This window comes from Pectinophora gossypiella, chromosome 2 (assembly GCF_024362695.1).
Source record: "Pectinophora gossypiella chromosome 2, ilPecGoss1.1, whole genome shotgun sequence".
Taxonomy (NCBI): domain Eukaryota; kingdom Metazoa; phylum Arthropoda; class Insecta; order Lepidoptera; family Gelechiidae; genus Pectinophora; species Pectinophora gossypiella.
In genome coordinates this window covers 12,197,509-12,220,671 of record NC_065405.1, presented here as the reverse complement: position 1 = coordinate 12,220,671, position 23,163 = coordinate 12,197,509, and the positions used below count along the sequence as shown (strand labels likewise).

The 23,163-nt window shown below is 38.5% G+C and overlaps 1 protein-coding gene across 1 annotated transcript in view; it reads left to right on the top strand.

Annotated features, from left to right (window-relative positions):
- LOC126372795 (protein patched) overlaps nt 1-23,163 on the top strand; it is a 33,609-nt gene that overhangs the window by 6,124 nt on the left and 4,322 nt on the right. Inside the window, exons 2-10 of the mRNA XM_050018697.1 lie at nt 3,574-3,766; nt 18,527-18,672; nt 19,058-19,272; nt 19,921-20,128; nt 21,475-21,744; nt 21,873-22,013; nt 22,139-22,268; nt 22,509-22,756; nt 22,952-23,143. Of these exons, the coding sequence (XP_049874654.1) occupies nt 3,574-3,766; nt 18,527-18,672; nt 19,058-19,272; nt 19,921-20,128; nt 21,475-21,744; nt 21,873-22,013; nt 22,139-22,268; nt 22,509-22,756; nt 22,952-23,143 (1,743 nt within the window). The remainder of the gene's footprint in view (nt 1-3,573; nt 3,767-18,526; nt 18,673-19,057; nt 19,273-19,920; nt 20,129-21,474; nt 21,745-21,872; nt 22,014-22,138; nt 22,269-22,508; nt 22,757-22,951; nt 23,144-23,163) is intronic.

Genomic DNA, 23,163 nt, shown 5'->3' with positions numbered 1-23,163 from the left:
AGAATACTTAACACGTAAATGGTGACTATTAGTGTAGGTACACGCGAGGGATAGCATACGGTCCGTAATCGTCTTGTTGGCTACGAGACCCGGATTGAGTTATTATTACGCAATTAGTGAGGAGTGGAGGTTTGGGCAGCGCAGTCGGCGCCACGGGTGCGCCGCCGGCCATTAATCACAATCAACCGAGAAATTATTTCTTTAAACCCCAGCGTTATTATACCGGACCTACAGGTTGCACCAGAGAGGAACCCAGAGGGTGGCTTCGGATGCTTACGATATATTACGAAGACAAAGTTGTACTTGTGTTTCGTTCGAGACATAATAAAACAAAAATAAATGTGTTTGGCAAAAATAATATGGCGAGATGTTTCTTATACGTAACACAGCATCACGCCAGAATCCCTGAAGGGGTAGGCAGTGATGTATCCCATTTCTCGCCAGTAATGTTTAAGCCCCATGTAATGGGGGACGAGTCTATTGTCATTAACCCATTAATATAATATTGTATTCGAAGTCTTAAAATTAAAAAATATATATATTAGACTGCATTGGACAAAACGACTTGAACAATGTTGAAACCTTTGTAAAATAATGCATGAACATACCAACAAACTTAACAATTGGATTGATTGATTCCCTTCCAAATACCGATCATATCCTAGTTATGTCTCTGTATAGAAAAGAAGGGTTTAAAAAAGTAAAACTTACAATGACGCGGCAAGGAATGGCTACTGTTCATTATTGGGATGACACTGCGCACTGCCACTTGTGGAATGAAGTGGCACGTCCAGACAGGAAAGGAATTCTTGGTCTATGTACGGGCCTGCATTTCTTGCATACTTTATTTATGAATAATGCAATATCAACACATTTCTCTATCATTTAAGTCGGTCGTTTAACCCTAATTTGTAACAAATTCGCAATCATTAATAACGCGCCGCGTCGCAAAACGAAATAAAGGTTCAAATGGTTAATTATGTAGCATAGGGTTGAATTATTTAGGTGGAAATAACAATAATAAATCATTCGTTTTAGGCTAGAAAGGCCCATACAATGATACAATAAATAACTTAACCTAAATATACATAGACTGCTCCCTTGAGTATTTTAAAAATATTGAATTGATTTATCTAAAAAAACAATATTGCTAATCCACATTTAAAATGCGCAATGCAATCAAATAGCAATATTGCATTTCGTGATAAATTGCTTTGATGTGGCCTTTTTAACCCTCCTTGTCACCATAAGCTTCATCATATTCATCTTAAGACTTACATAACAGTAACTACAAGTTGTCTTAGATTACTTGTATCTCTGCCCACCCCATTAGAGATTACAGGCATGACTTTATGTATATGTGTAAGTATATAAACATTTAAAAAGTAACTTAAAAAGAAAACCACTTATGTTGACACATTTTGTGTCGCTCTGGTGGTACACGGTCAATTTAAATTGCATAATATATTACAGTAATGTAGTTACTTAGCTTGATAAAATAATAACCTATTCACCTAGTTGTTGCAACTTATAAATTGATTAATAATGAACCTGAAATCAAATTCGTACCGTTGCTTTTGGAGTAAAAGATGTGCGTTCTTGCCTTTGTAACATATTATGGTACGTAAACTGAGTATAATTTAACTAGCTATCAGTCCTCATATTCCTCATATATCCACCGTTAAATATAAAAACTATCCTATGTTGTTTCACAAGGTGTAATCTACCTCTGTAACTAATTTTATCAAAATCAGTTCTGTAGTAAATGCGTAACAGAGTTACTTTCGCATTTATAATATTTGTATTAGTAGAGTTATTTTATTATAATATATATAAGCATTTTGACATTGAAACACACGAGTAACGTGACAGTCGCGCCATATTTTATCTCAGCTACCAGCTACCTGCACGTTGTAAACATGTACAGTCACGAGTACTAATATGTATACACTTTGATACCATGTCACATTAACTTTATTGGCAAATTAAACCGTAAGTCTCATTAAATGTTAAATATGATAGTGCGACAGGGCTCTAAAGTTGGTACATGATATTACTCATGGCTGTACTTCTTGCGGCAAATATTTGTTCATGAACGCAAGCATACTCTCAATGCGAAACACGAGAGTATTACTCCATTTGAATTGCACGTTACTTCATATAATCTCACGTGTTTTAAAATCATGTGGGCAGATCAAGCGGTAAGAAAACAAGTAAGTAATTCGCTGTCCCTTTTGATTGCTATCGCCAATTTCGCGGCAATGGGTTTAAACTTTTTCTTATTTTTTAAAATCTAACTTAATAAATAACAGTAAATGTTTTTACGGACACTTGAGAACCCCGATACCGACCGCCGGCGTGGTCGACGCGTTCATTCTTCCAACGATTCAAATATGACGCCCTGAGCCGACCCGAGCGCTCAACTGGGCACCCCCGGCCACAGACCTGAGCCTGTCGTCTTTAATTTTTGTAGCGGGTGAGATAATGTGAGTTAATGTCATCTCAGGCAAAACTACGATAAGTCACGTCCTGATAATTAATTTTCTTAAAGAGGCATTTGATATCGAATTTTTGACCCAAATTATCGGTAATCCTTGCTTATTTATCAAAAAAGTTTAATAAATTCCTAAGAATAGTTTTCGATTAATAAAATAAACCTACAAAATTAACGCACGCAATTTACTCCTTTAGCCCTTTAACAACATTACATAATCGGTCAATTCTTCAACAAATTGACCTGCAGCCCTTTCATTTAGGATTGTAGCACGCTGATGAAGATTATGACTGATGATGATTGATTCGAAGCGCGCTCCAAGATTGAATCTCTCCGCCTCCACGATAACTAATGTAAACTTTGGTGATACGTACTGGGAGGTTTTCTTTTTACTTTTAATTATTACATTTTATTTTGAAGATATTATAAGTACACGTCATTCTAGAATTATCTAAAAACAATCCCATTTATTTATATCACTTACTTATTTACGATCTAAGTATATTAAGTTTTGAGGTTTGACAACGGTTAATGAACTTATTGATGATGTCTTGTATTTTTATACAAATTTCATAAAAAAACTCTTTTGACGTTTAGTAAAAGGTATCGCAGTTAAAACAAAATAAGACTGACTAAATTACTACATGACTAAAACTAATAAAAACCTTTTCTTTTTTATTTAATTTATTTACTCATTTCAATTAAGATGTCCTTAGAAAAGGTTCAATACGATCTACTCTGAACCGGCGTGCGTGTATGAAGCGATTGATGAATGTGGAGGAAGCAAGAGAAGTGTGTCAGGATCGAAGCAAATGGAATTCTATAGTCTCTGCTTACCCCGGTGGGAAATAGGCGTGAGTTTATGTATGTGTATGTATGTTCAATTAAGAAAAACGTAACAATAAGTTCGATATTTTATTACGATTTTCTGTGACGTCACGGTACTCACGGAGTACATTTTAATAAAAAAAATCTATAGTCATTTCTTGTTTTGACCTTAATTAAAAAGTAACTGATTTGACTGAATAGAAACTATATGTAATTCATATGATATTCTGACCAAGGTGTTGTCCGTGCAGGGTAACATCGAAGGCGGGCGGTCGTCGCTGTGGATCCGCGCGTGGCTGCAGGAGCAGCTGTTCATCCTCGGCTGCTTCCTCCAGGGGGACGCGGGGAAGGTGCTCTTCGTCGCCATCCTCGTGCTCTCCACCTTCTGCGTCGGACTCAAGTCTGCGCAGATACACTCTCGCGTCGATCAACTTTGGGTGCAAGGTCAGTTCTTTACTTTTATTAACTTTACTTACTATTTGCACTCTAGCGTGGTACGTGTGAGGACTATCAAATAAGCCCTTTTCTTGGTAAGCGTTACCTACTGTTATTAACCGACTGCAGCAAAAAGAAGGGTTATGCATTTGTTTGCTCTGTCCTAACACGCCCCATGCTAGAACGTAAATGTGTAAGGCGAATTATTGAATGAGTCTATACGTAATTTTGATGGCGAATGTTGAGCATATTGAGTACAAAATAAGGCCTAATGTGGGCGTCTAGTTCTTTAAAAATTGCGCCTACTATTCAAATTCAAATGATTTATTGCTCCAGTGTAGGTACAAAGGTCTTATAGATACAATATTTCTTTTGACACGTGCCTATTGTTATTCTAGCTCACAGAGTCAGTCAATATAGTTTGCGTATAGTTCGCTACAACAGGCCACCCTCGTAACAATCAGGGCCAATTCACAACGTATTCTCCTCATGGGTTGCGATAGTTCCACTAGAAACCTTATTAATCTGTAATATTGTTGGTATAGGACCAAAATATCAACTAGATCCAGGTATACTCATCACTTACAGTACATACAAACATACAATATAAAATAAACTTAAGAAAAGTTGCCGTATGCCTGCCAATTATTATTATGGACGCACACAGCACTGACTATAATAGTAAAAACAGGAGCTAAAGTTTACAAAGCACAAACAAAACAATTTCTATAAACAACATTAAAATGCCGTACATATTGAGATTCCTCTGAGCGATAGCTACCAGGGTACAGATAGGCAAGTGGTCAAGCCTTAGTACCTAACGCAATCTCGAGATAGCAGGTACGGGCGCGACACCTACTTTCATACGTGACGCCCACTTGGTTTTCACGGCGAGGCTTGAGTTTTTATCGGTCGACGATCAAAAAAGCACATCGTGATCAGGTCTGGCAGTTTGTGCATGGTGGAATACCAATGTAGGAGCAGCGCCGCTTCCGTTTGAGGTGACGCCCGTGACCCGCATACCCTACAACAGTGCACTTTAAAAATACGCCACGTCGACGCCTTGGTTTTTACAGCTATGGACATTACGCCTTTTTTGGTGATTGCTAGACAGAAAGCCTAACGGCGGGACAGGTTGTCATGGAACAATTGCGCAATTGTGTTGTAATCTTTCTTGTGTATGTTTTAAAATTGTTTCGTGCTTGTATTGCTTCTTAGGTGTAAGACGCTGGTTTATTATAATTGTAAGCGCCTTTATAATTCAAACCAGGGTGCGTTTTCTGATAAACGATTCAGAATAAATACTCAAAAATTTTATCATCTTTGATTGCACTGAAACAATGACCAAATAGTTTTATCATTCCGCAAGTTTATATGGTTCGTAAACCTAATAAGACTAGATATTTCTATTGACACCTTTAACACTTTCAAGGACAGAACGTCTAATGACGTTCCGATCCCAAGGTGTCATTATTACCTATTATGACCCATGATCTCTGTCCGTGAAAGTGTTAAACATTATAAATATTTAGGCATCAATGTCTTTAAACCATCAGGAAGCATTCTGGTCTTCAATGTCCTAATTGTATTTAAAAATAGCTTTTATTGGAAGACAATAGCGGATGCAAATGAGTTCTTAGCAACATTTTAAGGCTCATTACAAATGACTTTAGCGTTCGGCGGCCACTTTGATGCCAATAGACATCCTGTCGAATTAAAATGATAATAATGTTAGGCAACGAATGACAAATTGATACCAAAACGAAACTTTCCATTGTCCTAGAGGGCCATCTTGTACGCAGGACACGGAAGAAATACACAATAAAGGACGTTATTAGAATTATTAAACACAGAAGAAAATGTGTTTATTATACTTAATGAGTTTTTGCTTGGTAAGTATAATAATCGGGAACCAACCGTAATTGGGTCGTGTAATAGGTTCAAGAAAAATTGTGAAATTCTGATGAAAACATTTTCTTTTTTCTATTTAACTTATTTATGAATTTTAATCAAGAAAAATGTAATAATAAGTGCGACATTTTGTCACGTTTTTCTATGACGTCACAGTGAAATTTTTCATATAAATAACGTGTTTTGACGTTTAGTAAAAAGTAACTGATTTGACTAGCTGGAAACTAGCCTATTACATGTGTCGCAAACTCTTTATTTTGGGCAGCGACTGGCTGGTCTCCGGCCTGTCATGAAATGTCATTTTTGATTTTATGTTTTTATACGTGTATTGTTTTTTTTGTCGTCTTTCTGCGGTGCTCTTGTCGCTTACAACATACATAAAAAAGAAGTTCGTACATAGTAGACTACAAGTACATCAGCATGGCTAAGTTATTCAACTCAATGTTTCATTGATATTCATCGACGAACATGTTTATAGCCAATAATGCGATGCAGTGCAATAAAGAAGAATTTATGACGAATCTACCATCACACGCGTAATTGCCAGGGTGCTGACAGCGGCGCAAATTAATGAATTCATTTAAAATATAGGTAGCCGTGGTAGCCCAGTTGGTAGAACGCTTGCCTCTCACTTTGAGGTCGCAGGTTCGAACCCAGCACAGGCGTAAACCAATGATTGACGAATTTATGTTCGAATTTATGTTTAAATCATAAATGATTATCACGTGCTCAGCGGTGAAGGAAAACATCGTGAGGAAACCCACATTCCCGAGAAATGCATTTTCGGAGGTATGTGACCTAACTTGTATTGGGCTGGTTTTCCCTTCACGGGTTGGAAGGTCAGAGGCAATCGCTTCTGTTAAAAACCGGACCTGTCAAATCCTTAGGTTAGCGGACCCGCTAATAGATAAGCGGACCCTGTGAAAAACGGAATAACGCTAGGGAGATGATGATAAGATTCAGCACCACGCTTCACCCGAGCTTTTATTTCTTCAAATCAAATATACCTACTTACTTATGTAAATTATACAACATGACTATAGAACAAATGTACTTTTAGTATTTGTAAACGTAATTTACAACGAGCATTGTATTCAATGTATAAGCAAATGTCCTTGAGGGCAGAGATTGTAATACAAAAGGGTCTTTTCTTTCTCCTTCTTTACAAACACGGGTGGTCCCAAATTTTATGAATAAAGAAATAATGAGCATTATAAATTAACCAGACATTTTTACACTCAAGAAATTAAGAAATTTGTCCTAAAGCTTATAAGTAATAAGTAGATAAATAAGTAAAGGTGTGATGTGGTGTGGTGTGTGGCTGTGATGTGTGATTGTACTCATTAGAGTATTTTATCTATCTAGCCTACCTTATACTTTAAACTTCCAAGACTTTTAATTCTTGAAAGTATCAAATGTCGAGCAAGATCGAGGGGTTTTGCTAATTGTTTTAATCTATCTATCCGCAGTAGATACAAATTATGAATATAGGAATAGAAAAATCCTAAAATCTAGAAATCCTTATAGGCCAATTTCCAAAAAGCTCAAAATTAAACAAACAAAAAAATCAAGCAGCTCTTGATGTAACTTCATAGATGCGGTATTTCCCATCGTCAGTCATTCTAGTACGAGATCCGATGACGTAACGGCAGGAAGAAGATGAGTGTGGAACATCCGTTATCAACGTCAACTGTGTGAATTTATAAACGCCATCCCATAAATATATTACACTGTACAAGTGATGGGTGTATTTTTATATAAATAGTGACAGTTATAATTGGTTGGATTTTTATAAATTCAATTTCTATAAGAAAATTAACGTCCCCACTGCTGGAGCACGGGCCTTCCCTATGGATGGATAGGGAGATCGGGCCTGAAACCACCACGCGGGCCCAGTGCGGATTGGTGGTTATTAACGACTGCTAATGCAGCCGGGACCAACGGCTTAACGTGCCTTCCGAAGCACGTAGGAGCTCGAGATGAAAACTTTTTTTTGTGGTCACCCATCCTATGACCAGCCTTTGCGAAAGTTGCTTAAGTTCGACAATCGCAGACCGAGCGCGTTTACCGCTGCGCCACCGAGCTCCTCATGTTATCTAATACACTGCTATAATTATCTTTATTATGTACCTACTATATGTATACTCATATACATACTTGAAAAATAAAAACTCCTGTTAAATCCCTCACGTAGCACAGATTGAAAAACGCGGACGTTGCAAAAAGGAAGTGAGCGATTTCGGACCACCTGTCGCTATGCACCGAGCTGCAACATTAACTTCCATACAATGTAGTGCCATCGACGTTCGTTGCCTTATTTTCGAATGAAGGGATTACTTTGTTGAAAAAGTAATTATCAACACATTTTATGTGCGTATAGGTACGTGATAAAATGCCGAAAAGTAAAGACGAACTCCACTGTAAAGTTCCGTCTACAAAACAAAAGAAATTGAAATGCCCATTTTATATTAAGTCATCGGCTACTGTCCAAACAATACAAATATATTGAAAGGTAACAGCCTCACAAAATCTTATCGCAGTACAAAGCCCCTCTGTTAAACAAAGCCGAAGGTCCGAAGTCGCCTAACAACTTAATTAGGTGGCCCGCGGCCGCCCGTAAATATCCCTACGTGAAATTACGACCAATAAAACTAAAAAAAATGTATAACATTTCTATTGACTAACAAAAAACGAGGGATCCGATTGTCCGGTCCGCTTTTGTATAGAGACGCCTTGCTGTGCGTTGGGTCTGCCTCAGCTTTATATACGAAAGAAACTTCAACTTTATCTCCATGCTTTAAGCTGCAAATACGTGCATTAAAGTGAATGCACAGAAAACTTTTATGGTTAGAACCCAACCACGAACGAAATTTCTCCATTCGTGACCTGTAACATGCATAGAGAAGGGCTCAATTTATGCTGGCAACTTATAAAAGGTCGAACATCTTATTCAGCGTGGAGAATGTGATGTTATTATTGACGAACTCAAAAGACGTTACACTAACATTTATAGAAAGAAAAATATCATTTATGGTTAAAGATATAATTTAAAGTAGCTCTTAATGAGTACTTAATATTCGAGATACCCATGATATCTCCTCAAAGATTTCGAAATACATAATGAGTAATGGTAGTTGTAAAATTTTATGTTTTACTTTAATCTGAGCTATGGGTTGAGAAATAGTTTGTGATATAAAAGTGTGGCCAAGTGTATAACGAAGTATCGACAGGTATCAGAGAGCTATTTGTAACTGATACAGGGTACTCGCCAGGATCACTTGTCAGTCAGTGCCACGGCGGCCCGGACCTCCGGCATGCGCTGTTTTTGTTCAAAACCGGCTGCAGAAGACGATATAGCGACCGTGACCGGAATGTTATGGATTCCTCTCTTCATTCCGCCTTAGTTTCACTTACTAAAAACTTGTTTTCAAGTCTTAACTCTTCAAACTTTTCTTGCGTCTTTCACTTAATTAACTTCGAACTAAACTGATACAATAGGTGTAGGTGGGTACAATGAATCATTTTTATACTCACTTTATGTAGAAACCTATCTATATTATTAGAAATATCAAGCTATGGTTGTATAAGATAAATGTTCAGGTCATTCGAGATTGTGCTTGAAACATAGTAATATCTAATTTGGTTACCACCTATGCACGAGGAAGTATCATGGCTTATGTATGAGAGAAAGATTAAGAATGGCTCTGCTAACAATGTCGCTAGAGTTGAAACATCTTCCGCGACGCGCCGGCCGCAAAGGATGCGGTTTGTTTATTCCGCCATCCATCTGTTGTCTACGCTGGCTAATTTGCATAGAGGTGTGCGGGGGGTAGAGGGGGCCGGCGGACCACACGGCGCGGACGAGCGCGCGCGGGTGGCCACAACCACATGCGCAGCGCACGTAGTGCAGACCCGCGCCCGCGCCGCGCCCGCCACGTCATTCATTGCGATCGTCCGCACTGATCGCCCGCTACCACATCGAGTAGAAATGTTGTCATTATCGGCGCGCACGCATCGAGAATGCAATAAAAGGTTGATTCGCATTGACTGTTGCTCTTATACATTGACAGGTTTAGGTACCATTCGGGGAATCATTACGCATTGTGTTGTCAAGAGGGGATCGTTAAGAGTTACGCAATAGGACTTTGATAGTTAAGAATGAGTAAGAAAAAATTGAAACCTGTGTAGGAATCTATTTAGATTTCAAATTTTGGAGTACTTAGATGAAAGACACCGCGCTACTATGTCACGGCGCCGCGTGAAAGTGAGTGCGCGGGCGCAAACGTCTTACGATAACCTCGCGTGACCTTGCACACTACGCTGGCGGTTTCCGTGCTTTCCGCCCGCCCTTACACGCCGCCGAGCTTTTTTACTCTTTATTTTATGTTTTGAACGCGCATTCGTATTTATGCATGCTTTACATTTAAATGCATCCACTACAGGTGGTCAATTGGAATGCTACTCACTATAGATGCACTCTAGCAGCTTTTTTGTTTGTAAAAACTTTGTTTATCTAGTAGATTTACGATTACCTACTCCGAAGCTCATACGTATTGCTCTTAATTTCCATCAAGCACTCCCTTTATATTTCATACCTACGTAATCGGTACTTAAATCCATCCACATCGAACTGGCTGATCGTAAATCGTCGGCCCACGGTTTGTAGGTGTTAAAATAGAGGCGCGGTGTGCGGGCCCGCGATCCCATTCCACTTTATGATAATCCTCAATATCCGGCACGGGCTATGTTTAGCGTGCACGATTACCGAAGGTTGACCGCCCCTGACACGACACAGACAGCCGGTAACCTCGGTAATGAAATTGTTCTTCGTCGGTCATTGAATTCATTTACTTAGGTATTAATTAAGTATTTTTTTTCGTCCGTTGCGTCCGTTGAGAGTGGACGTGTTGCTGCAGTTCTTGACGATTTAATTGATTTCATTCGATACATACTGTAATCTATCCGTCGCGAATAGGGTGCATATTGCTGTGCAGTGCATTGTACATTTAATTCGCACTTAATAATTCATCTCGCTCAGTCACGCTACAGCTGTCCCTTTTCCGCACCGCTGATCCTTTCCGCAAGCTGTCAAATTTGCGATAACGTGTCAGTGTCTCCTCTATTATTTTATATTGCGAATACATACCTACTAAATTCTACGCGAACAAGTATGGAAAGTTCCGGATCACCTGCGAAATCTTCCTCTTCACCGGATATATCAAACTTAGTGAACACGGACTTTGTGAATCACCAACGCCGTACAAATAAACGGGGCAGGGAAGAGGTGGATGTCGACTGTATACTAGAAAGGTACACTAAAGGGATTTCTGCCCAATTTCAAGCATTTAAACTGGATCTCGAAGCTTGTGTTGAATCGAAACTATCCAGCCTTCACGAGTCATTGAAAGCTGACATAAAAGGCGATCTCGACTATATTAAATCGGAGTTGAAGCTGGTGAATGATAGACAGAACGTGCTGTCCGCCGAACACGAAGCTCTCGCCCAGCGCGTCGATTCTGTCGAAATGAATACGCAGACAAATTCATCAAATATTTTGTCTCAGAATGAACAATTATCAAGCTTACAGTCTGATTTAAATAACATACTTCAGAGAGAACGTCTTCAGAACCTGGAGATCTCCGGAGTTCCGGAAAAAGCTGGCGAGAACCTGATTATTTACATGGTAAAAATGGCTAAGTATGCGGATGTTATTATTACAAATGAGGAAGTTGAGTATATAACCCGAGCCCAAAACCGTAAGAAAATCTCTCCCGAACCTAAGAAAATTATTGTCAAGCTAAAAAGTCGTCTACTTCGGGACTCAATAATCTCCGGTTTACGTGGAAAAAGAACAATGACTACATCAGATATCGGCATTACAGTCTCTGGCCAGCCAAGTAATATTTATGTCAACGAGCATCTGACTCCATCGAATAAACAACTATACCTACAAGCACGCAGAAAGAAAAAGGCAACTGCTGAATTCAAATACCTCTGGGTTCGTGATGGAAAAATATTCGCTAGAAAAAACGATACTTCCCCTTTGTTCGTCATTCGCTCATCCAGTGATCTCGTCAAGATATCTTGACTGTCTCAGATATGTTTTCCTTATCAATTAATTAGTTCATACTTTGCATGTAACTACCATAATAATGTAGTGTTCTTCGTAATATTTCTCAATAGAATGTATGGTAAGTCGGAGCATATTATTATATTATTACCTTATCTCTTTATATTTTTATGTACGATATTAACTAGAGGTATATATCTTATTCATATATTTATATTATGTTGTACAAATAATTATAATATTATTTTTTATCTATACTTAATTATTTATACTGCTATACTTATATATTTAAAAAAATATACATTAACTATTTTTGAACACATCATAACGGTACATAAGTATTATATTAAACCCGAGTTTATTCAAGAAGTTACCTATACTTCCATACTACGCCTGTGTTTAAAGTGTACTTTCTTTACATTTATTACAAATGGCTAAGTCCTTTGAGATAAGTATTTTTTACCAAAACGTACGCGGCCTCAGAACTAAATGCTCATCATTATACAATAATATTTTATCTAATAACTATGACATCATATGTATCACCGAATCATGGCTTCAAAATGACATTCTGGACTCTGAAGTTTGCGATGCCAGGTATGACGTGTTTCGTTGTGACCGTGACCTTAACTCAACAAATAAATCAACAGGCGGAGGTGTCTTGGTTTGCGTGTTGCGTAATCTATGCGCCTCTTTAAGGTACGAATGGTCTTGTGACTGCAGTCATGTCGAATCTGTATGTATAAGTGTACCCGGGGGGAGGGTGGGGTCAAGCGGTGACCTCAACATCATTGTAATATATTTACCACCCGAATCTGATTTGATTCCCTCTTGCCTGGATATAATACAAAATAGCCTTACAAGATTTTACGACCTTAACCCAACGGATAATTTTTTACTTTTAGGCGACTTTAATTTACCATGTATACGTTGGAATTCTGACGATAATGGTTACTCAATTCAGCAGAAAGGTACCATCGAAGTTCAAAACGCTGCTATGAAGTTTATCGACGAATTATATTATCTTGAACTTATACAATTTAATTGTATTCCTAACTCAAAGGGCAACATCCTTGACCTATGTTTTAGTAACATGACATTAACTGTTACAGAAACTACCCCTTTGTCAAAACTGGATAACCTCCACCCAGCTTTACAAATAAATTTGCCTGATATTCAATTTAAGAAAAAAATCTATTAAAGAAAAAAAACAACCTAATTATAATTTTTTCAATTGTGACTATTCCTCAATTAATACATTTTTAAAGGATATTGACTGGGAGGATATTCTAAGTACTGTGTCAGTGGACGATGCTCTTGACGTCTTCTATGAAAAGCTGTATACATGTTTTGCATTCTTTGTCCCAATTTCTACTCGAAATACCAGCTTCCCAATTTGGTACAGTGGGTCTTTAATTAAAATCATTCGTGAAAAACTTAAATTTCACCAAAAATGGAAGCGGACTAATAACCCAAGAGACCGAGATACATTTGCCTTACTGAGGACTCGTCAGCGTCGTTTGCAGGTTCAGTGCTTCGAACGTTTTACACAAAATACCGAGAAACTTATAAAGAACTCTCCTAAAACCTTTTGGAAGTATGTTAAATCGAAAAGAGGAGGTTCGAGCTACCCCCATATTTTTACTTTAGGGAACGATAAGTTCACCAATGCCGAATCGATTTGTACAGCATTCAGTGGGTTTTTTGAGAGCGTCTTCGTCAAACCTTCAGGCAACAATTACAGTACAGTCCCTCAGTATTGGCATAATGAAGTATTGTCCGATATAAATGTTAATATTGAAACCGTAGTTAAACTTTTACGTTGTCTAGACACCACTAAGGGTCCGGGATATGATAGAGTTCCTCCGATTTTTCTTGTACGTTGTGCAGAAAGCCTGGCCTTACCAATCACTCTCTTATTTCGACGCTCCCTCAAAGACTGCGTTTTTCCTACCGTTTGGAAAAAAGCTCACGTAATCCCTATACATAAAAAGGCTGCTAAATCAAAAATTGAAAATTATCGCCCGATATCAATTTTGAGTTCTCTCGCTAAATTATTTGAAAAATTTGTTTATGACTGTATGTACCCAGTCATTACTAAAGGCATCTCTGATACACAACACGGATTTCTAAGGGGTCGTTCTACGGTATCAAATCTTGCGTGCTTCACGGACTACGTCATCTCTCATATGGAGAACGGTGGACAAGTCGATGTGGTATACACGGACTTCGAAAAAGCTTTCGACCGTGTGGACCATATCATTTTACTGAATAAACTACAAGCACTGGGCATACATGGTGACTTACTGAGATGGGTCACCTCTTATCTTTCCAATCGCTCTCAATCAGTAGTTCTTGGTGGCCACAGATCCGACTTCATCTCGATTCCATCAGGTGTACCTCAGGGTTCTCACCTCGGTCCTCTTTTCTACAACGCCTATATCTTTGATATTTACAACAGTTTTAATAGTGCGAACCATTTGTTGTACGCAGATGATAAAAAAATCTTCATGGCTATCAAATCCCCAAATGACTGTAAATTACTACAAAATGACCTCAATAATTTATATAATTACTATCAAACAAATAATATCACACTTAGTATTAATAAATGTCAATGCATTAGCTTTACGCGCAAAAAGAAGCCCACATTGTTCCAATATAACTTTAATGGCGTTGTGGTGGAGAGGACCGAGTTGGTTCGCGATTTAGGAGTTCTACTCGACTCTAAAATGTCTTTGACTCAGCATATTGATAACATAACCAGTCGCGCATTTCGCAACCTAGGTTTCGTATTTAGAACCTGTCAACCTTTTAAACATATAATAAGTTTAAAAGTGGTGTACTTTGCATATGTAAGGTGCATCCTTGAGTATGCTAGTCCTATTTGGTCGCCATACTACGCTACACATATTGACCGCATCGAGCGAATTCAAAAGAAATTCATTTCACATCTAAATTATAAATTTAAATTGAATAAATCAATAGCGGAATCGTACGAAAATAACTGTCGTCATTTTAATTTTTTATCACTTGAAGAAAGGCGTCTCTTATTGGATATGAGTTTTTTATTCGATGTAATACGTGGCCGTTTGAATTGCCCCAACCTCCTCTCAGGCTTATACTTGAGCGCGCCTATGCGCCGTACGCGTCACACGAAACTGTTCGCCCCTCCCTTTCACACTACCAGGTATGGTCGTAATGCGGTGCTCACTCGTCTTGCTAACATATATAATGATATGTTTGATATTATTGACCCTTTTATTGGTACCAAAGATACGTTTATGAAAAATATAGCTGAACTTTTACTCAAACAATCTAACCAAATAACTTAAACCTCATCTTAACAACTTATACTCGTGACTGTCTTCTATTGGTACCTAATTTTGCTCAGGCTTTATCAATATTTGTTTTCAACTACCTATTTATTAATAACCTAACGTATAGGTAAGTTCGCTGTATCGGGTTTACTTTATATATATATATTTTTTAGTTTGTATGTGTTCATTCAAGGTATATATACCTATATTAATAATGTTTTAGTTATTTATATAAATCGTATGTATGTAAGTATGTGTGTGAATATGTATGTGTATATGTATGTATGTATGTGTATATTAATATCAAGTTTTTTATCTAGCTCTGACTAAATACCCCTGAGATCCCAAATTCCTGTTATCACAGTTATCTATTTAGTGTATAAAGAGATTGAGATGGGATCGCTGGATGGGTTACTAAGACAGTTTGGTTCTGCAGTTTCTACTCTCAACAAAAAGAAAATTTCAAAGTGGATAACTATTTTGGCGTATATTGTAAAATTATAACTTAAAATATTTATGTAAAACTAGCTGTTGTTATTCCGAATAAATAAAAATAAATAAATAAATAAATTAATACTTTTTTGACGTGACTTATTGTAGATTTGCCGCATATGGCAGTATCTACTTGGCCGGAAGTTACTTAAAACGCTACTAAGTCTTTATTTTTAACATCATCCTTGTTCCAAAATTTTGGCTTAATTGCTAACATGAAACGATTATCCAAAACAGCGAGGCTTCGCCGGCCGCAGGTCGTTACTAACACATCAATCGCCGGACTAAATCTGATCGCCGCGAAACGCCTCGCCGACGTCTTCATCAACTTTTTTGTCAACTCTTTTTGTTATATTTAATGCTTATTAAGCCCATTTGCATACAAAGTGTTCTGCGAAACGATGATGGCATTACTGGCATTAGCATTAGTACAATCTGAGGAACGACCGGACAGGTGGTCGTAGAACATTCAACGCACCTTATTGTAACTTATGAAGATATAAAACGAAGAAATAGGCAAGACTGAACGACTTTGCATAATAGGCGTGAAATTTTATTTTAAAAACCATTGTTTTATTAAAAAAAATGTCTTGTCCGTTAATGTTGAACCTGACTTATAGCCATAATCTTGACGCAAATGTTCCATAAACAACAATTTATAATTTGCGTGGAATGTTTCGCGAGTTATTTTGTTTTTATTTATTTTGGTGCAAGTTCAATATCCCAACTATTGCACGTGAGTTGTCCTGGCAGATCGCCGCCTGCGCTATAAATCACGACTAAAATAAATGGCATTCCTCAGCAGTACTCCTGTTAACGACTTTAAAAGAGACATTCTACTGATCGACTGTAACTGGAACGGATTATGGATATGTAGGTAGGTACTTTGTAATGAAAAATATGTGAGAAAATATTTCTCCAGACAATAACGTTCCTATAAAATTTTACTTCTTATACCTGCGTCTTAGGAAGGGGATAGTATAATTACTATCTAAAAGTAGGACACGAACCGAGGGACATTCATTCTTTTAACGCATTACATTATTCAGTGAAATGATTTAAAATCGATCTCGTCAGAAATATTTCTATAAATACAGTTCCCAGTAGTACACATTTAAACATGGAAGTACAGCTTTCCATGAACGTTTACAAGCAATAGTGGCTCACAAGACACAACTAAGTAGTCTCGATTTCAAATATATTATTACAGATTGTTATGAAGTTTTGATCTAGAAATACTTGTACACAAACGTAGCGTCTTTTCCCAAAAAAAAATTCAACGTAGGTTAAAATGCAGAACGAAATCCCTTGAAACATCCGAAACTTTTTCAAGCGCCTCTAAAAGCATACATTTTCCTGACACCTCGCTCTAATTTAGCTGGGAGCAACAAGCTGGTGTATAAATCAGCAGTGGTGCACTGGTGTTAATTGGGACGAATTCCCCAGTCGTTCCATGATAACGTGTTCCGACCCAATGTTGCAAAAAATGGCCTTTTGGTCGCCACTCGACGATAAAAACTCATTTCGTTGTCATTTATCGACATCTTCGAGATTCGTATCCTTAGCGATCCTTCTGACGAAATAAGTATTTATGTACACACACCACGAAATACATAATATTTAGGTATAAGTACGTGGGACTTTGCACGAAATAAAAAAAATGTTTAAATTCAGTACGCAAGTCATTCATTAAGAATATTGTTTGCTTTTGTGTTGGGATTTTGTTCGGATCATCCACTGCACTCTGTATGTACAACTGTTGAACAAAATCTGTGTATGTTTTTCAACAGATCTAGCAAATCCCCCTTTAATATTCTATGTTGACGTGTTGACATTAATTTCGGTGACATTTTTTAATTAAGCCAGCCTCACAGCTGGCGCCGTGGTTCGCATAAATCAAGCCGAAGTGTGAACTGCGGTCGACGTCGCTCTATCCCGTAACAAATGTGTCGACACTCTCCAATAAACCAAAGGTGCTGATGGGGTGCCATAGAGTTAAATTTAGAAGTTATCCGCCTCTCTTCTAGTTCTTAGAAGCGAAGTGGTTTCGGTAACGAATTAGTAAAGGAAGGGAATAAGTTAAGAAGCTTTCGCTTCGGCTTTATAGTTGAGTCTGTTATGTTTTTTTTCTTGTTTTTTTTTTATATAAGTAAGTATATAAAACAATGTTGTGTTGTGTTAGCAGAGTATATGAGAATTACGACTATGCAATTACGCGAGCAGTTGAGAAGATTATATTCGAGCATGCACAACAAAACATGAGAATTTACCGATCTAGACAGGGAAGGCATTCTTAAATTGTTGTCAGCTTGTATGTAAATGAAATGGCAAGCAGGACATTATCTTTGTTGGTACAAGTAGTACAAGAATAAGTTAATTAAGACGTCCGCGCCATAACGACCGCGACATTATACACACGATTTATTTTAATGAACCGATGCAAGCGACTCGCCTCACATTTACGTTCAGCAAAAAATGGTTTTAATGCGAAATTAATTGCATTTTTATTAATACCTACAGCTATAATTGCTTTTGGCCTGGGTGACATTCGCTAATTTGGATATTGTTTTATGAACATGTTTTCTCACTGTGTCGTGTTTTATTTTGCGTGGGCTCGACTCACTCGCGCTGATTCGACGCATGCGACGTCACTCTCGCTTTTAAATTATAGCCATCTTATAAACTTCATACAAAGTACCTATCACCTAAATGAATACAATTTGAAAGAACACGAAAATAATTAAATTACTTTGTTGAGTGATTACGGTGTTCCAATTTTAAAATGTATAAAATTAAAACAAAATCTCTTTTCTTCAAAGTAATTACTCGGTACTTTTTGAATGATCGTCAATTGTTTTAAGAAAAATATTTGAGTTTATCTACTTTTCAAACAAAACTAGTACTTACTGTGAAGATTTTATTTGTATTCCGGATGTTTTTCCAATTGTTTTAAATAGCTTTCATATTTGTCCACAGAGGGCGGTAGACTAGAAGAAGAACTGAAGTACACAGCGGAGGTGCTAGGGGAAGTAGAATCTTCTACTCATCAGCTGATCATCCAGACTGCTAAGGACCCGGACGTCTCCTTGTTACATGCCGGCGCTTTACTAGAGCACCTCAAGGTGAAACATTTTTTTGTGTTTTGCAATAATACTTACATAAAGTCCACGTTCAGTACTGTCAGTAGCGAAGACAAACGGTAGAAAAGCATGTTCTATGCTGCTTATCATCTGGAAAAAGCATTTAGTTGGATGATCATCAAAGAATAAGAACTATTTATAGTAACGTGGCGGAGTTCTGGACTGTCACTATACTATTAGGATATGTATAAAGAGTGGCTGCTTTATTTCTGACAATATGTGGCTTGGGTCCATTACGGGTGTCAGTAAACCTGTACAAAGCAACATGACATCCCACTGCTATGCATCCTCCTTGACCGATATGTCTACCTGATTCGCACGGGTTATATACTTCAATTTTTAACTAAATAGGTACTTTCTTTCACAGGTGGTGCATGCAGCAACTCGCGTGTCAGTTCGTATGTTTGACAACGAATGGCACCTCAAACAGTTGTGCTACAGCCCAAGCATACCCGACTTCGAAGCATACCACATAGAGAAGATATTCGACGGAATCATACCGTGCGCCATCATCACACCCCTCGACTGCTTCTGGGAAGGATCCAAGTTATTAGGGCCGGATCAACAGATATTTGCACCTTCGTAAGTTGATACGTTTCTTTTGGTCATACACACACACACGCACACACACAATAACAACACATAATAACGGGTTCTTACCGCGTTTAAATCAGGGATATGAGACTCCCGATAGGCCCGGCCATTATAGACGGCCTAATACGTGGATCTAACATAATACTCGGTGAGGTGTCGGTACTTAGTCCATCTTGCGATGGCTGTACCTATGAATACCTCAATTGGGAGCAGCTTATGTTTTGTTATTGTGATATACACACAACCGCAAAGAAAATACCTAGTCCCATCTCACTTGTGCAGCATGATTTTGATTATTCCATGATTTGAAACACCCCTGGGGCCTGTTTAATAAAACTTACAATTGTAAATTACAACGACAATTTGATGTTCATTGCGTAGCTAATATGAAACTGCAAAATATTCGTGATCACACACACAATGTACATCAAATTGTCATTGTAATTTACAATTGTAAGTTTTATTAAACAGGGCCCTGGTGTTTCCGATTTTTAAGTGAGGGGTGGAAGATTTCTGTTGTCTTACTGATTCTTAGATTTTTATTAAAATCATCTTTGCAGGGTTGTATTTGAATCACCACAACATAACAACATTTTTTATAATGATACCTACTAATTAGTAAATACTCTTTTGCAGTGGTCTCCAACACAAGCTAAGATGGACTCATCTAAACCCTCTCGAAGTGCTGGAATTAGTACGGAACATGAAAGTCCAGTTCCCTCTGAGTACGATGGAGGCCTATATGAAGCGAGCAGGCATCACCTCCGCTTACATGAAGAAGCCCTGTCTCGACCCCACCGACCCTCAGTGCCCAGACTCAGCACCCAACAAGAAAACAGGACAAGTAAGTTTGTTTACGTATTGCGTCATACACCTAAGCTCCACTTCTCCAGTCAACTGTCGCTTTCGGGAATGAAAAAGAGGCCAAAACAACAATTTTAGACAACATACTTCCTTATTGACTAGTTTCGTCTCATAAATTCATACTTACTTAAGTTATTGGTATGACCGCGACTAAGTAACGCTCAACTGAAACGAGACCCTAAACATAACTGAGCAACTTCTGTTACGCTCCATGGAATACTTTAAGCATGGCAAATTTATTTATCACCGTCAAGTGACGCAAGGCGAGCTCCGAACATTTTCAGGTAGCAGAATACATCCCTTCCTTTGTCCGTCCGCGAGTGAGCTAGGTATGCATGAAATCGTTTGTTACGCGTCCGTGAGACCCACATTAGGGACCATTACGAAAACTCCGGTCCTTTTATGAAGACTTCAATTTACGACAGTTTTACTGGCACATAAATAAAACGTGTAGGATCACGACAAATAAAATGACTTTATCGAGGCGAACGCATAAACTTTAAATACTTTCCATAATAATAAAATATTTTTGGAGACGGTAATAAGGCAGGATGAAAGCGGTCGCCGCGGGCAGATGGCGAGCTACCTGCCGCCCGGCCGCCGCTGCTTCGACAAACTTGCACGCGCACTATTGAAACGTGCAAGATTATATCGCCCGGAAACATTACACTGATTTTATTTCGCAACCAAAATTGGTGTGTTCATTATGAATTGCATCAGTCGATCAGCGTCCCCGTTTCGAGGAATCGGTATCAACAAACAAGCAATAAACATTGTATTTGCACCGCAATGAACGGTATATTCCGTTTTGGATTGTCTTACAAATAGTACATTGGGACCGGAGGGAGTCGAGTGGGTAGGGCACGTTTTTGTGTCGGGTAGAGCCGGGTCGGTGCAGCCACCCACGTTCGGCGAAGGACCGGCGCGGCGCAGAACGGGCGCGCTTTGTTCCCCGCGCCCGCGCATCGGACCGCTGCATTATACGGGCGCATTGTATACGCTTCAATGCGCCTCGTTTGCCGCCACTATCGCCCGTCACAATGACACCATTATATCAATAATACTCGCCACCCGACGCAAACGCAGTTCCTAGGAAACCTCGTAAATACTTCTGGCGCTTTGTACGATAAATAATGTCGTCAATTGCAGGTGCCGGCATTGTTAACAAGGACAACGACCGAAACATATTTTAAATTCTTGACGTCACTGATGTTTGTCTAATCAATTAAAAATGTCAACTTTTAAAACTTGTTTCATTAGCTTATTTAAAACTACATGTTGAAGCTCCATCTTTGACCCCTTATCCTAAACCTGGAATTTGTTTAGATTCCAGATGTAGCGGCGGAGCTATCGCACGGTTGCTACGGGTTCGCAGCAGCATACATGCACTGGCCGGAACAGCTGATCGTCGGAGGAGCCACGCGCAACTCCACGTCGGCCCTGCGCAGTGCGCGCGCGCTGCAAACGGTCGTGCAACTGATGGGCGAGCGAGAGATGTACGAGTACTGGGCAGATGATTATCGTGTGCACCACGTGGGGTGGAACCAGGAGAAGGCGGCGGCGATCCTCGATGCCTGGCAGAGGAAATTCGCTGCTGTAAGTACTTACTAACGTAAATGTCATACCTATACTTAGTATCTACCACAACGATTGACACTGGATATATCAATAAGTATCGTCTAGTACTTTCCAGCAATTTATTAAATATAATATCGTATTCACAGGAGGTCCGTAAAATGACGCAGTCTGAGGCAGTGTCTTCGTCCTACAGCTTCTATCCGTTTTCCACGTCAACCCTCAACGATATTCTAGGAAAATTCTCCGAGTTGTCACTCAAGAATATTATTTTAGGCTATATGTTTATGGTGAGTTCCACTATTCTAAATTTTTTCTGTTTATTTTGTTCATGCACGTTTTTTGTAACTTTTTTTTTGAATCATCCATGTCATACATTCAGTTTTACACACCTTTTTTATTATTTATTTTGCAGTTAATTTACGTAGCAGTAACTCTGATGCAATGGCGAGACCCTGTGCGGTCACAAGCGGGCGTTGGTATCGCCGGAGTGCTACTCCTGTCTATATCAGTCGCTGCTGGATTAGGCTTTTGTGCTTTATTAGGTGATTTATTTTGTTTTTTTTTTTACTGAATATTTTGTTTTATTTTTTAATTATTTTTTTGTTAATCACTGATTTCTCCTGAATTCCATACTGTCTAAAAATTGCAGCTCAATCGACTGGATATCTAAATTAATTTCTCTCATACAATTAAAAAAATACTTGAAATTATTTCACTTTGACACAGACAAGATTAATTAATCCCTGGGCTCATTTTGTATAATATAATAATTTTAATTCCAGGTATTCCATTCAACGCATCGAGCACACAAATCGTGCCGTTTCTAGCACTAGGTCTCGGAGTCCAAGACATGTTCCTTCTCACTCACACGTATGTGGAACAATCGGGAGACGTGCCGAGGGAGGAACGAACCGGCTTAGTGCTCAAGAAGAGTGGCCTCAGTGTCCTTCTGGCTTCTCTATGCAATGTCATGGCGTTCTTGGCAGCTGCGCTTCTGCCCATTCCTGCTCTACGAGTTTTCTCTCTTCAGGTGAGTTTGTTATGCTTTTTTATAGAAATATATGATAGATGATATTGTGTCTTTTCTTTTATTAAATTTTCAAGTAATTTTCATTGAAAAGTTTATTTTTTGTGTAGAATCATTAAAGAACACTTATTGATCTAGTTTTCTTGTCCAGATTTGTAGAGTTTATACCTCTAGATAACTAATCTGTTCTTTTTCCAGGCTGCAATTCTCCTTCTCTTCAACTTAGGCTCAATGCTATTAGTTTTCCCTGCTATGATATCTTTGGACCTTCGACGAAGATCAGCTGCCAGAGCTGATCTGCTATGTTGTCTTATGCCTGAAAATCCATTGCCAACCAGAGTTAAAAAAGTCAACGAAAGAAATAGGACCCGAGGTGGAAAAAATGATAAGGTACTAGGCTAGGTGGTTCT